A 16303-nucleotide genomic window follows, 5' to 3' on the forward strand; every position below is an offset into this window, starting at 1 on the left:
ACCACTGCTCACACAAAGCCTGTTCACAGGCGAATGATGCAACTGACAGGCGTGAAAAAACTCACGCATGCGCACGAAGGTTCAAGCTTGGCTGATGCAATCACACGTGATTCAAATCCATATGGTTTTTGCAAAAAATAAAAAGGTCTGATACTTTTCTAACAGACCTCGTACATTTGCTGCTACTGGTTACTCTGTAAAATTGAAAAAGTGAGCAAAGCTCAAAATTTTAAGGCATCTTACCTCTGTAGATTATTAAACATTTAAACCAGCTCTGATCATTAAATACCTTACTTTCCTTTTTCCAATAAATGTGGAAGGTTATGCTCTAACTTGAGGCCGCCGTCAATCACCAAGTGACGCTGCGAGTAAAACGTCCCACTTGCCAAGATATTACTCAGTGTAGTTGGGGACAGTGGTGGGCACAACATACAAAAAAGTTAGCTTTGATAACGGCTAATCAGCTCACTGAAAAGTTATCTTTTATAATGCTAAACCAATAAACCACCAAGAAATTCATGGGAAGCTACAGCTAACCGATAACTTTCAGTATTGTTTCTGGTACACTCTCAGCTATGAACAAGCAGATTTTGAGGTTAAATACTGCCAACACTTTTGATAGAATCAATGGCGATCACAAACCCAAACACGGCCAATGAGTCAGTACTTCTGTCTTTGTGTGCCCTGCCCACTGCTGTAGGGAAGTGTCATTATCCTTGACAGCATACAGTGGTCCAGCCATGAGGCAGAATGCCATAATTTACAAAAGCACATTTATTTGTAAACACCAACACACACGTCACATTAACTTGTGATGTTTTTACATAGAATGAATTAGCCAACCAGTCAGTATGAGCGGAGGCTCAGTTTACCCATAATCCCTTTGGGCATCTGTATGTTAATGTTCAAATCTTCAGAATTAGTGCATTATTTTATAATTAACAGATGGTTTATATTTTCACTTTGCACATTTTAAGAGTTGCCATTAATGTAGTTATTCTATCTGGATTAATTTGATTTATAAATCAAAACCATAAATCAAATCTGCTTTCCTTTTCAAGATGTCTGCCCCGTGGCTGGACTGCTGTATCCTATCAAGGGTAATGACTTTTGTTTTTTGTTTTTTTTTTGTGGTAGTCTGACGCCCAGGCCCCTTCTGCTGGGGCAGAATTGAGCTCAGCTCCTCTCAGCTGTCTCACTGCTGCAAAATACATAGCAGACCGGAGCCAACAGCATTCATAAATGTTTTTCACTGTTACTTTGTAAAAAAAAAATGTTAGCGTTCTAAAAGTTATCGAAACTAAACTTATCGGAAGCTCGTTGGTTCGCTGATGGTTTTTTAAGTTAGCTGAGAAGCTAATCCACTAACAAAAAAGTTAGCTTTGTTAATTAACAGTTACAGCAGAACTGTTAATTAGCAAAGCTGAAAAGCTAATCTGCTAACAAAAAGTTAGCTTTGCTAATTAACAGTTACAGCAGAACTGTGCCCATCACTGGTTGGGGAGTACACAGAGACAGATAAGACATCTACAGACTGCTTCAGTCTGGGCCTCATAATACACTCATGAAAAAGGGTGATGTCCAACACCATTGAAAACATACAGCTCATCACAGAAGTTGTTACTGCATCACGATGCTGACAACTGGGGCGATCACACCAAAAATAGGGCCAAACACACTGTAATGTAGCCACTTCCATGTCTCAGAATCCCAGACTGCACAGCTACTGCAATGCTGAGCTTCCCACTCAGTCAGCAGCAGCTGAAGACAGTCACCCTAACTTTGAAAAAAGATACATGGGGGCGTGGCCGCCACTACTAAAGAGAGTAAAAAGGACAGGAAGTATCCGGATGAGCAATACACCATTTATGTTGAGTGAACAATATTTGTTCAACTACATACAAAATTTTTTTTTTTCAAAACAAAACCTAACATCATTGGAGAAATGAGTTTATTATAAGTTATAAAACTTATCTTTATCATTGATTGAATCCAGTAATGCTTCAAAACTAGTTTGTTTTATAGACAAATTTGATCTGTAAATGTTCGGTTGCCTATTTTTTAAAAATTTCTTTTATTATATATGTAAATAATATACAATAAGCCCCTTATGTTCTTTTACTTTTTAATTTTATCTGTGCAGCTATTTCAAGATTTTGTACAGTATTTTGATTGTATTTGATTCATAGAAAAAACAATGGGCTTACATGGACTGTAATGCCGTACCTACTTGTTTTGGTTCGCTTTTTAAGTAAAATAATAATATTAATTAAATTAGAATAAATAGAGTTCAATTTCTTACCTTCCTGGCAGAAATAGCGGGCCTTCATGACAGTGGCGGTTCTACACTGAATTATTCCCCGGGTGAGACCTCCACTAAGCACCCCCCCCCCCCCCAAAAAAAAAAAAATGGACAAAGTTTTGCACAAACAGCCATTTTCTTATTTTATTATTATTTTAAATTGTCATCAAAAGACTGCAGGCTACAACATACAGTAACTCTCATACAAAACATCCATGAATTGCAAATTTGAATAAACATGCCCTCACATGCTAAATGTCTGTCATTAGACGCTATATTAATCTCTCTTTTAGGGAGAAATGATTAGCTCCTTTATTAAGTTGCATATTTGTCTCAACATTTAGCTAAATATTTAGGTTGATGTTTGTAAAAACCACCTAAAACAGTTATACATATTAAAAGGTTTAAAGTGGTCTCACCATTTTCTTCAAACATCTTTAATTACGGCCTAAAAAGCGCCGTAATAACTGACAAAACGGTGTTTTTTACATGACTGAAAGTGGCGTATTTGTGGCACTTTTGACTTGCCATATTCCGTGCACTCAGGGTGCTCAACACGTTGCCGCACTGTGTCCGTGAGCGCAGTACTGACAGTCTGTCATGTGTGGGACACACATGTCCATCCTGACAGCGCAGTGTCCTGCTCAGAAGTCAGTGCATGCAAGGAAGCGAGTGTACTAGCAAATCAGTGAGTGAGTGAGGAGTGACAGCACTCGGGTGCATCTGTCCGGCAGTCTGACCACTTTATTTATGATTCTGGTGCAGTCTGACAGCAGTCCATATCTACGTACTGTTGTCCAACAACGTTTGAGCTGTGGTTGTGCAGGACTCAGTCCGGACTGTCTCTGTTCACATTCTACACGGTCCTCCGGCAGTCAGACATGACAATTATGGATTCATCTTTATCACTCAGTCATTATACTTGCATCATGTTTGATAGAAGTAAGTGTTTTGCTTCTTTTCATGTCCTGTGTGCTTACAGTTCCTCTTGAAGGGCTCAAAAGTCAGCCGGCATTTGAAGAAATGAGACAGAACTACATCCGGGAGCTGACCAGGGCCATTCACATGAAGGAGAAAGGCGTGGTGGCCAGCTCACAGCGCTTCTACCACCTCAGCAAGCTCATGGACGCCATGCACGATGTATGTGTCCTCACACAGCCGAGCACAGCCACACTAACGCATCACTATCTGGCATATCTTAATGACTATCAAGACAAACATGAGTGTCTCTTTGTGGACAGATAGTGAAGAAGGTCAACCTGTTCTGTCTGAGCACCTTCATCCAGGCAGACGCCATGAAAGTGGAGTTTCCAGAGATGATGTCAGAGGTCATTGCCTCCCAGCTTCCCAAGGTCCTGGCAGGCATGGTGAGGCCGCTATTATTCCACACCAAGTGATGACGGCAGCTTGTCACAGCTCTGAGAGCACGTCTTGTGACACACTATAACTTTTACTTAAATACTCAGTCATCTGTTTTTTAACAAATTGCCTCATATGTTGTTTATCCCTCGTAGCTTGCCATAACTTCAGGATGAAAAATTCAGAATGATAGCTCAATAAAGCTCCTTTATGTGAAGCTCCTCTGTGTAGAATCCCTGGTCATGTCAGTGGCTGCCATAGTGGCTACACATCCTCATTCTGATTTTCATGAAGAAAGGGGTGGTTTTTTTAGGGATTTCACAAGTCTGAGAAAATGGAATAAAAGGGTATTTTACAAAAATTACAAAATAATGAATAAAGGTGTTTCATAGTGATAGAGGTCCAGCAGTCAAGTGCACTTGTTCTCGGTTCAAACCCACCTCTGCCCATTCTGCATGTAATATGGAGATGCATCAGGAAGGACATCCAGCGGAAAACTATGTATGGGACGACTCGTCGTAATAGTTGACTACGACTAGCTAACATCCGACTAGTCGTAGTCCATTTTTTAATAGTCGACTAGTCAAGAGCCATTTATTAAGCTCATTTAACCCTTAAAAGAATAGACCTGCTGGAGCTGCCACCACTCCCTTCACGCAGTGAAGAAAGTGTGTGAACCTTGACAGGTCAATTAGTCACCTCAAACGGGTAGTCTGTGCCTAGTAAATGAATGCGGGTATTGTCTTCATGCTAATGCTGTTTTTATATTTGTGATTTTGTGCTTATATTTGTTGAAACAAATGTAATATTTGAGTTTCACCATGAAGATTCGAAATTGGCTTAATTCATTCAATGTCAAATTTACTAATGGTAACCGACGAGTCGACTAATGATTTTCATTAGTAGTCTCAACCCTGCATAAAACCCCTGAGTGAAAACAAGGGAGAAGTCAAAAGGGAATTAGGCCCCATTAAAAAAAAAAAAAAAAAAAATCCCAATAGCAACAAACATTCATTTATTATCCTTGACATCAGAAAAAAAGTGATGCAGGTGGGCAGATTTTTACATTTTTTTATTAATTTTTCTTAGAAACGGGTACATACAAAGTAATTTCAAACCTGAAAAATGACACATACAGCACCTGCATACCAAGTGAGGAATTGAAAATATCAGCTATTTTTAAAATAAATGTTGTTTCCATGTTGAATACAGTCAGTGTACTGCACGCTAGTTGCGTGATAAACATGCATACTGTGTGTGAGTGAGGTGGAACAACTGTCTATGTAGTTGTCAATGACAAAAAGTCACAATTTCCCAGCCTGGCTCGGTAAACTTTGGCCGTTTTCAGCCAGAGTATACTCGCCACCTAGCAGACATGTCGGTTCTTGCACCAGCTGTACTGCCGTCAATGAAATTCGCCAAAATAAAAAATAAGAAAAAAAAATTATGCAGGCCGATTTTGGCATGGTGGGGATGATAAAATTTTTATTTTTTTTTAAATAGGGCCTTACCATTTACGGGTGATTCTTTAACTATGGGCACTATTGGCCTTGTAAATGTAATTTCCACCACACCATTGCCTTACATTATAAAGCGCCTTGGGGCAACTGTTTGCTGTGATTTGGTGCTGTATACATGTGCTCTGATGTCACTGTTTATCTCCATAGAAACTACCCAAACAATCTTTCATACAAACTGTTTAAAGGGACATTACAGTGTTGTGGTGGAAATTACGGCAATAGTGTGGGACAACTACATTTTGTTTAAAAAAATCACAACAGTTGTATGACATTGAATACCCCAATTATGTTTTGATTATTTTACTGATATTTTATTCAGAGATATTTTAAAACATTAGAAAAAACATTTCTTTACCATTCATTTTTATCATTAAAGATCAAAACAAATTTCTTAACACACTTTCATTGTAAAGATAACTATAAAAGTGTGAAATTTCCCCTTTTTTTGTTTTTCATACAATATGATCAAAGGACATAATAAGTGCCCGTAGTCTAAGAATCACCCTTAGATTCAACATTCTGGAACAGCTCCCTGCTGTGCACAGTGCACAGAGTGTACTCAGAAGTCACCCCTGGGAAACACAAATACTGGTTTTTATATCATATACATCTCTGCTAGCAGCAAGGGGTTTGTCATTTAAAGGTGTGTTAATATGGATTTTCAAAAAAAGATGGCATTTTTAAGTCCTCAAAATCTCCTTAATTTGGTGAAAAGGGGGGCATATTTGAGGAAAATCTTGAAAAAAAGGGTACTTTTCATTTCCCAGAACAAGTATATGCTGCCACATCATGCCGCTGATATGACCGGGGTAACTACTCCAACAAGTATACAGTTGTGGTTGGACGTTTACATATACGCATCATGGGCGTGAATGTCATTGTAATTTTGGGCTTGTAATGATGTCTTTCAACAGTTTGTTTTTGGGGTTTTTTTGCCAAGGTGGAAAGATTGTACAGCATACATCATTAATGACTTTATAAAACAAGCATTAATTTGAATTTATTGTCAACCTTCTCTATTCCACATAGACTCAAAATTATACATACAGGCTCAAATATATAGCGTAATTTCCAGACTATAGAGTGCAGCCGCACCCACCAATTTTAAAAAGAAAAAAGAAATTGTACATAAATAGGCCGCACTTGTCTATAAGCCGCGGGTCTCCACGTTGTTACATGAGATATTTACACAGAAAGATGTTAGACATAAAGATTTTTTTAACTTTTAATTTAATGCGTACCCTAAATGCTTTTTTCCATGAAGTGTTACACATAAATATTGACGCGCACCTCATCCAGCACGCGCACAGTACGTCTGCTCCACATGGAGAACTGAGTAATTTTAACTTTTTCTTGAGATTTCATCGTGTGCAGCCAGGATCGGATGGAGTCTGTGGTAAATGACACATTAATGAGGGGTTGTGACTTTTTCAACTTGTTGCGCCAAGACAGATAACCGGTGGGGAAGGGTTGGGGGAGAAGACTCCGCTCCGCTAACTGATCTGATGGTGCAACTCTGGCGCAAAGTGCCGGAGAGGGACTTTTCTTCACTAAAACGAACAGGTAAGACCTTATATTTACATTGTGTGTGAATTTCTACCACATGAGAAGTGCAGCTTTCAGGAAATCAACTGACAGCATCAACTGATGTATTTTGATTTATGAAAAAGCCTGTAAAAATCCATAAATTAGCCACATCATTGTAAATGCTGCAGTGTTCAAAGCGTGTGAAAAAAGTAGCGGCTTATAGTACGGAAATTATGGTACATATGTACATTCAATTAAGGGTGCTGAAAGTATCTTTTAACGTGAAAGTCCAAGGGCTATTAACTCTTTGTTAGTCATCATGATTGGCTGCAACTGATTGTTTCTCTTTGCCAGCATAAAAAGGGTTTGTTTGACAGCACTCACTGGGCTGACCAATACTCAGGACAATGGGAAAGTCCAAGAAACTCAGTAAAGATCTAAAAAAGGAGAACTGTAGATTTGTACAAGGGAAGTTCTCTTGGAGCCATTTTAAACAACTGTATGCAGTTACAAGTAAGTTGGATGTGTCACCACTTTGGCCAGGTCTGAAATGTCATCCTTAGGTGAGAGGAAACCCATGAAGAACCAAGGAAACTGATGAAAAAACAGCATCACTGTCCACAGTGAAACAAGTTTTATGTAGTCATAGACTGCGGGGGTGCCGACAAAGAAAGAAGTCCCTCCTTCAAAACTGGCACCTTCCAGCTAGACTGAAATTTGTAGCTGTCCATGGGGTCAAGCCAAATGCCTTCTGGAGAAAGGTTATGGTCAGATGAGACAAAGGTTGAGCTACTTGGCCACAATGACAAGAGGTATGTTTGGAGGAATAAAGATGAGGCTTTCAAACCTAAGACCACTGTACCTAGGACCACTGGTGGTGGTAGCATCATGGTCTGGGGCTGTTTTGGTGTCAGTGGTACTGGTGCATTGCACAAATGGATGGAACACTGAAGGAGGACTACCTTCAAATTCTTCACTGTCATCCCAAATCAACAGCTAGATGATTGAAGCTTGCCCACAATTGGGTGTTCCAACAGGACAATCCCAAACACATCAAAACTGTTGTGGGTTGGATAAAACAGGCTAACATTAACATTCTGGAATGGCCTTCCCAAAGCCCAGACCTCAACCCTACTGAAAATTTGTGGACTATGCTGAAAAGCCCGGTATGTGCCAGGAAACCAATCAATTTAAATGAACTTCACCAATTATGCCAATAAGGGATTACCAAAAGCATTTGGTCATGGTGCAGCTTGCTAGTACTTTGAACTAAATATTAACGGGGCGTATGTATATATTTGAGTCTGTATGTATAATTTTGACCTTAAGTGGATTTGAGAAGATCCAAAATCATTTCAAACTTGGGAACCCAATTTTTGTTTTTAGAGTCATTAATGATGTATGGTGATAGAATAGAACAGTTCAAAGAAATCATTAAATTACCAGGACATTCATGATGAGTATATGTAAATGTCCGATCACAACCGTGCATTTTATGGTACTTACATTTTTCCCGAAACACTAATAAAACCTTTTCAGGTGGCTGGTATTTAAATAAACACTCTTAAATAATAAGTCAAGTGCCAAATGGGGTCTTCATGTGTGTATGATTAATTTTAACTGAAGTTGTCATGACATCATGGCACCCTGAAAGACAAAGTCACTCTGTGTACAACCCCAATCATATTAAAACATTGTTACAAACCAAATCTTTGCGTGCTGGACTTATGAGGTATCTTATAAAACTAACCGGCAGTTTTATAACAAAAAAAACTATATGGATTTGAATGACATGCAATTACACCAATCATGCTTGAACCCTCGTGCGCATGCGTGAGTTTTTTCACGCGTGTCGGTGACGTCATTTCCCTGTGAGCAGGCCTTGAGTGAGATCTGGTCCCGCCCTCTCGGCTGAATTCCTTTTTTCACACGCTGCTCGAGACGGCGCGCGTTGTTTATCAAACTTTTTTCTGGACCTGTGAGGAATATCCGAGTGGACACGATTCGAGAAATTCAGCTGGTTTTCGGTGAAAAGTTTAACGGCTGATGAGAGATTATGGGGTGTTTCTGTCGCTGTAAGGACTTCCCACGGAGCGGGACGTCCTGCAGCGCTTCCAGGCGCCGTCGTCGGCCTGTTTCAAGCTGAAATCATCCTAATTTAAGGCTCTGTTGACCCAGGACATCGTGAGAGAACAGAGAAGATTCAGAAGAGGCCGGCATGAGGAGTTTATGCGGACATTCCACTGTTTAAGGACATTTTGTAATGAAAGACGTGCGCGCAAATTCTGTGTGCGCCGCGACAGGAAAAACCATTTGTAAAATTAAGGTGGCTTTGATGGCTTTCAATAAGTGAGTAACTGAGAAATTGTTTAACAGCTTGGGCATGTTCCAACTTGTCCGTTAAGGTTTCCAACGGAGGTGTTTTTCCTGTCGCGACCCCCCGCGGTCGGGTCCGGCCGACATGCGACTCTGCCCGCACGTTCTTTCATTATAAAATGTCCGTTAACAATGGAATGTCCGAATAAACTCCTCATGCCGACTTCTTCTGAAAGTTCTCTGTTCTCTGACGACTTACTGGGTCAACAGAGCCTGAAATGTGAAAGTTTTCAACTTGAAACGGCGAGACGCTGCCGCCTCGAAGCGCAGATCGCCGTCAGGTGCCGTGGGCCATCCTTACGGCGACACTACCAGACCAAAATCTCTCATCAGCCGTTAAAATTTTTACCGAAAACCAGCTCAATTTATCGAATGGTGTCCACTCAGTTGTGCCTTACAGTTTTGAAAAAATTTTGATCAAAACAAAGCAGCAGTCTCTGAGCCATTCCTAAACAATGAAAAAATCGACGAGAGGGTGTCCTCACTCAAAGACTGCCCACAGGCGAATGACGTAACCGACAGGCATGAAAAAACTCTCGCATGCCCACGAGGGTTCAAGCATATCTGATGTAATCACACGTGATTCAAATCCATATGGTTTTTGAAAAAAATAATAAAGTCGGATACTTTTCTAATAGACCTCGTACCTTTGATGATTGCTTCATATGCAAGAAATCCTATTTTCAAAAATTGTGTTTTGCAAGGAATGAATGAGAGTGACCAGAATAAATGTCATTGGTATTAAAGAAATCTACCATATGTTCTAAATGTCACTGATATAACAATGACTCCTTTGTAATCACAATCAGAATCAAATTTATTGCCAAGTAAGTTCTCACATACAAGGAATTTGACCTGGTGTCATTGATGCATAAACAACAATAAAATAAAATACATCTGTAAGAAGTAATAGGTGCTTAAACAACAATAAATAAAAGGAAAAAAATACTTTTGTAAGAAGGAGTCAAACAAATGGGCAAAGCTAAGTTTACTGTCAAATACATATAGAGGAATGGTGGAATGGGGCTGTGCAGGCATGCAGATGAACAGTACAGGGATGATCAGTCTGTACTTTGTTGGGGGGAGCAGGGTAAATGGGGTCTCTGGCATTATTTATAAGTCTAGCTGCAGACAGAAAGAAGCTGTTTTTGTGTCTTGACGTTTTGATCCTGATGGACCTCAGCCACCTGCCAGAGGGGAGAGTGACAAAAAGTTTGTGTCCTGGGTGAGAGGGATCGGCCACTATCTTCTTTGCTTGCCTCAGGGTCCTGGACGTGTACAGGTCCTGAAGGGATGGCAGAATCACCATGTTTGTGCATTTGAAGAAATATGGCCAAAGAGCTGTATTTACTTTTACGTAATATAGAGCCCCTGCAGTGGATGTTGTTTGATCATGTGATCTGTCTTGTTAAGCCTCATTCTTGCTGTTATGGATATGCATCTCAGAAGGACATGACAATATAAAGATCTAATAGAAAGATTGGTGCTTATACTGCACCGGGGTGCACATACTGTGACAACATAATCCACAACATTTATAGTTCCTTCCCACTGTTGCCAAGTGCTTGCTCATAGGGGGTCGTTTTGACCGTTGGGGTTTTTCATAATTATTGTATGGCCTTGCCTTACAATATGGAGCGCCTTGGGGCAACTGTTTGTTGTGATTTGGCGCTATATAAGAAAAAGTTGATTGATTGATAGTTAATGGGAGCAAAAACACTCGTAGCATAAATCCAGACACCATAGCATGCCCTTAGTGTAACTTTGTGTAACTGGAATACCTTCTGGTGATGTTACGGCATGTACAACTACACTCAACAAAAATATAAACGCAACACTGTTGGTTTTGCTCCCATTTTGTATGAGATGGACTCAAAGATCTAAAACTTTTTCCACATACACAATATCACCATTTCTCTCAAATATTGTTCACAAACCAGTCTAAATCTGTGATAGTGAGCACTTCTCCTTTGCTGAGATAATCCATCCCACCTCACAGGTGTGCCATACCAAGATGCTGATTAGACACCATGATTAGTGCACAGGTGTGCCTTAGACTGCCCACAATAAAAGGCCACTCTGAAAGGTGCAGTTTTATCACACAGCACAATGCCACAGATGTCGCAAGATTTGAGGGAGCGTGCAATTGGCATGCTGACAGCAGGAATGTCAACCAGAGTTGTTGCTTGTGTATTGAATGTTCATGTCTCTACCATAAGCCATCTCCAAATGCGTTTCAGAGAATTTGGCAGTACATCCAACCAGCCTCACAACCGCAGACCACGTGTAACCACACCAGCCCAGGACCTCCACATCCAGCATGTTCACCTCCAAGATCGTCTGAGACCAGCCACTCGGACAGCTGCTGAAACAATCGGTTTGCATAACCAAAGAATTTCTGCACAAACTGTCAGAAACCGTCTCAGGGAAGCTCATCTGCATGCTCGTTGTCCTCATCGGGGTCTCGACCTGACTCCAGTTCGTCGTCGTAACTGACTTGAGTGGGCAAATGCTCACATTCGCTGGTGTTTGGCACGTTGGAGAGGTGTTCTCTTCACGGATGATGCGAAGGAGATGTGTTGCACTGCATGAGGCAAATGGTGGTCACACCAGATACTGACTGGTATCCCCCCCAATAAAACAAAACTGCACCTTTCAGAGTGGCCTTTTATTGTGGGCAGTCTAAGGCACACCTGTGAAGTGGGATGGATTATCTCAGCAAAGGAGAAGTGCTCACTATCACAGATTTCGACTGGTTTGTGAACAATATTTGAGGGAAATGGTGATATTGTGTATGTGGAAAAAGTTTTAGATCTTTGAGTTCATCTCATACAAAATGGGAGCAAAACCAAAAGTGTTGCGTTTATATTTTTGTTGAGTATATATTACAAGTTCCACAGAAATACAAGTGATTCCCCCAAAGCATAGCAAATTTGTGATGGAAAAAAATACATTTTGGACATGTTGGAAAATACAGCCAAACTGTGAGCTTCTGGAATCTATTTCCATTATAGGAAATAGATTTCAGGATTTCCTGGTGACTTTAACGTTCATATAAATAAGCCTTCTGATCCCCTCTGCAAATCAGTTATGGAAATTGTGGATGCATTAGGATTTCGGCAATGCATTCGGGATTCGCTGAACATCAGTGGAAATACCCTGGATCTGGTTCTTGCACGTGGTATTGCTGTCACGAATATTGACATCATGCCTCTCACATCAGTGGTCTCTGATCACTCACTTATTAAGTTTACAGTTTCGCTGCCGTGTTTAGTGGAACAACAACCTTATTTATCACTGCAGCGATGCATCAACTCCTCAACTACTCTGATTTGATCAACAAAAACAAGCATAACTCAAAGTTCTTGTTCAACACGGTGGCAACACTTATTCATGGACAACCACCTGTAGTTCGCTCTCCTTTTACAGCACAAGATTTGCTGGATTACTTTGAGAAGAAAATAGAAGACATTAGGTTGAACATATCCCAGCATGCCTTAACCCAGCCACTACACCATGCTATTGAGGTGGGCACCACTACTGAGGTATTACCTAGATTTACAGAATTTGATGGTATCTCACTAGGCATGCTGACGAAACTCGTAACGTCAACAAAAAGCACAACCTGTTTATTTGATCCTATACCAACAAAACTGTTTAAGGACCTGTAGCCCACTCTTGGGCCGATTGTGCTGGAAATTATTAATTTTTCTTTAACTTCTAACCTAATCTTGACCCTGGTGTATTGAAAAATTATCGGCCGATATCAATTCTAGCATTTTGCTCTAAAATTCTGCAAAAGTGTTGTCACGGCAGCTCGTAGACTATCTTACTGAGAATAATCTCTTTGAGCCGCTGCAGTTTGCTTTTAGAAAATATCATTCCACAGAGACGGCTCTCACTAAAGTAGTGAATGATCTTCTGCTTACAATGGATTCGGACACCACTACGGTTCTGTTGCTGTTAGATCTCAGTGCTGCATTTGATACAGTGGATCATCATATTCTACTTGATAGGCTGGAAAATCATTTTGGGATTACTGGGAGTGCCCTTGCATGGCTGACGTCATACTTGACCAGTCGTTCTCACTGTGTTTTGTACAGTAACACTACCTCTAACCTTAGTGACATGAAATTTGGGGTTCCACAGGGTCTGTCTTAGGCCCCCTGCTTTTCTCCCTTTATATAGCACCCCTTGGGCACATATTGCGGCATTTTGGGATTACCTTTCACTGCTACGCAGATGATACTCAGTTATATATGCCAATAACTGCTGGTAATCTCGTTCACATAAAATCCTTGGAAGATTGCCTTGCAGCAGTGAAAAGCTGGATGTCTAGAAACTTCCTACTTTTAAACTCTGATAAGACTGAAATGATGGTTCGTGGTCCAGTGAGACATCGGCATCATTTTGACCAGTTGACACTCAGCCTAGGCTCGTGTATCATACATCACATTGACAAAGTGAGGAACCTTGGGGTAATTTTTGATCCTTCGTTGTCCTTTGGCCTCCATATTAGAAATATTACGAGGACTGCTTTCTTACTCTTGCTTTTTACTCTTTTAATTCATGTTATTAGTAATTGTTATTAGTAATTTTACCTAAATTCTGGGTCTTTTAGTGAAGCTTAGGGCTAGCGGCCGGCGATCACCTTAGTATTTCTTCTGTTTTTTTGGTTGATTAATGCTGGCAAATTTTACAGTATTTTTTTTGTCTTTCTGATGCCCGATTCTGTTTTATCTCTGTTTAAGGTGGTGCTCCATCCAGAGATGGGAGTTGTATTTGTGTTGGCGACCCTCCTGTCCTGTGCACCAACAGCAATTCTTGTATATTCGTCCATGAATTGCTCTGTGAATTGTTTCTGTAATTTATGTTTGTAGCATGGCCCAAGCAGAGGGTCGCCCCTTTGAGTCTGGTCTGCTTGAGGTTTCTTCCTCAGAGGGAGTTTTTCCTTACCACTGTTGCTCTATATAAAGGAAAATAAAAATAAATAAATTATAGTAACAACAAACCTGAACAGAACAGGCATGAAAAGGAAATATAAAATGAGCCACTTCTGATGATAAATTTTTGTTGGCAAATAGATTTACTTCAGTTACAATGAATAGTAGTTGACAAATCCAGTATTCTCTTACTATTTGAACATATTTGCTTGAAGGACACAGTTTTTTTTCATGTTCAGTATATGGTTGTACCAGTCGGCTTGGTCAAAAGAAAAGGATGTCACTCTACATATTTATAGTTGTGCTCAAAAGTTGACATACCCTGGCAGATTTTTATTTTTTGCCATTTTTCAGAGAATATGAATAACACAAAAACCTTTTTTTTTTTGCTCATGGTTCGTGGTTGGGTGGAGCCACTTGGAAAAGTTGTGCACATTGAAAGCTTTGCATTTTGTATCACCAGTTATACAGCTTCACAATGAAGTGGTATAGGGGAGGATTTCCTTAAAAAGAAGACCTGAAGGTTTAGCTACAAATTTCCAGAGGGTACATCTGAGAGGCAAACCTAGATATGATCTGTTTTGGTGCAAGAATATCCTTCTCTGCTCTAAGAGTGGTGATGCAACATTTGTAATGTGCAGAATTTCTCCAATCACAGCCACATAAGGCTGTAACTTCTTCTGGGTTGTCTGGGTGTCTTGGTGGCTTTCCTCACTCTCAGTTTTACTCCATGCAGATTTACCATAAAGTGCCAAACTGTTTGTATTTCTTTGTAATTAATGTATTTAAAGTCCAAGACATATTCAGTAGCAGCTTTACCATCAGAGAACCTCATCCAAAACTACCTCAAAAGACTCCAAGCTGTCATTGATGTTAAAGGGGCAATACACAGTATTAAGAACAGGGGTATGTAAACCTTTGATCAGGGTCATTTGGGTAGTTTCTGTTGTCATTATGATTTAAAAAGAGTAAACAGTTGTTTGAAAATAAATGGCTTCACCCAACCACTAACCATGAGTGAAAAAAAGTTTTTGTTTTATTCATATTATCTGAAAAATGGCAAAAAAAAAATAAAAATAAAAACGTCTGCCAGGGTATGTAAACGTATGAGCACAATTGTAAATTAAGGGTGTGACAACATATCATGAATCTTGATAATCATACCGTGAAGCCTGTATTGAATTTTATGGTGTTTTAAAATGAATATTGAGATACCATGAAAAGTCCACAAGTGAATGGAAGAAAAATGCTCTCTTGCAGAAAAATCTCAAATTATTTCTAAACTATAAAAATCATGGATTCCAATTTATACTTCAGAAAAATGTGTTTCCTTAAAGTTAAACATCCACCATAGATTACTTTCTATGTACATAATTATTGTGAACAGTGACGTAATTATGTGTTGTGATATGTGTTGAATCATGATATTATGATATGTATCATATGGTGGAGCTAGTGTATCATTACATCCATATCATACATCCATTTCTACATTTCAGGCCTGCAACACATTCCACAAAAAGTTGGGGTGCTAAACCTTTTCCCATTTTGCAATGTTGCCATTTCTTCTCACAACACTTAAAAACATTGACTACGTTTACATGCTGTTAATATTCGGGTTAAGGTCAATATTCCGGTTTCTGAATCATTAGGAATAACCCGTTTACATGCTTAAGGAGACAGAGTTACTCCTGTATACATGGTCATTGGTATCATTTGGAATATCCCCATCTAAACAGCGACGCACGTCTTCCACCGGTGCTTCATTTGGTCTGGCGTTCATGCAAATCCTGCTTCGTGTAAAACCCCTCACTACACACTTTATACACTTTTCTCAAACAGGCATTAACATTCTCTCACTTTTCTCTCCTGTGTAAACACTCTCTTTTTTCTTCGGGGCGAGAAGATTATAAATAGACACACGCAGAACACAATGCGTGTGCTGTCCCTTCGCTCACTGCCTCCGGTTACGGATGCGGGACCCGCAAAGAAAGTCATGGCCACAGAGCTCTGCGGCTGCGGTATACTGATACCCTGCAGCGCTGTGGATTTTTTCCGCAAGAAATCTATCCTTGCGGGCTGCCTCAGCATCAAATCAGCAAGCGTAGTCTCTGGACCTGTTGCCACAGTTGGCGCAGCTCCGCACAGCAGAGAGGGCGGTGGTGTGAGTGGCCCGCTGCGGCGTTTACCAAGCCCGCAGACTCAGTAAGCGCATCGGAGGCAGAGCAATCGCGGTGACTGGTGCCGTGACCGGCCGGCCTGATAAGGATGCAGAA

The 16303-nt window shown here is 40.2% G+C and overlaps 1 protein-coding gene across 1 annotated transcript in view; it reads left to right on the forward strand.

The window, feature by feature from the left end:
• Window positions 1–4035, forward strand: part of pgr (progesterone receptor) — a 71784-nt gene extending 67749 nt beyond the window's left edge. The window contains 2 exon segments of the mRNA XM_034168480.1: window positions 3285–3442; window positions 3544–4035. Of these exon segments, the coding sequence (XP_034024371.1) occupies window positions 3285–3442; window positions 3544–3699 (314 nt within the window). The 3' untranslated portion in view covers window positions 3700–4035.
• The last annotated feature ends 12268 nt before the right edge of the window (window positions 4036–16303 follow it).

Source organism: Thalassophryne amazonica, chromosome 4 (assembly GCF_902500255.1).
Source record: "Thalassophryne amazonica chromosome 4, fThaAma1.1, whole genome shotgun sequence".
NCBI lineage: Eukaryota > Metazoa > Chordata > Actinopteri > Batrachoidiformes > Batrachoididae > Thalassophryne > Thalassophryne amazonica.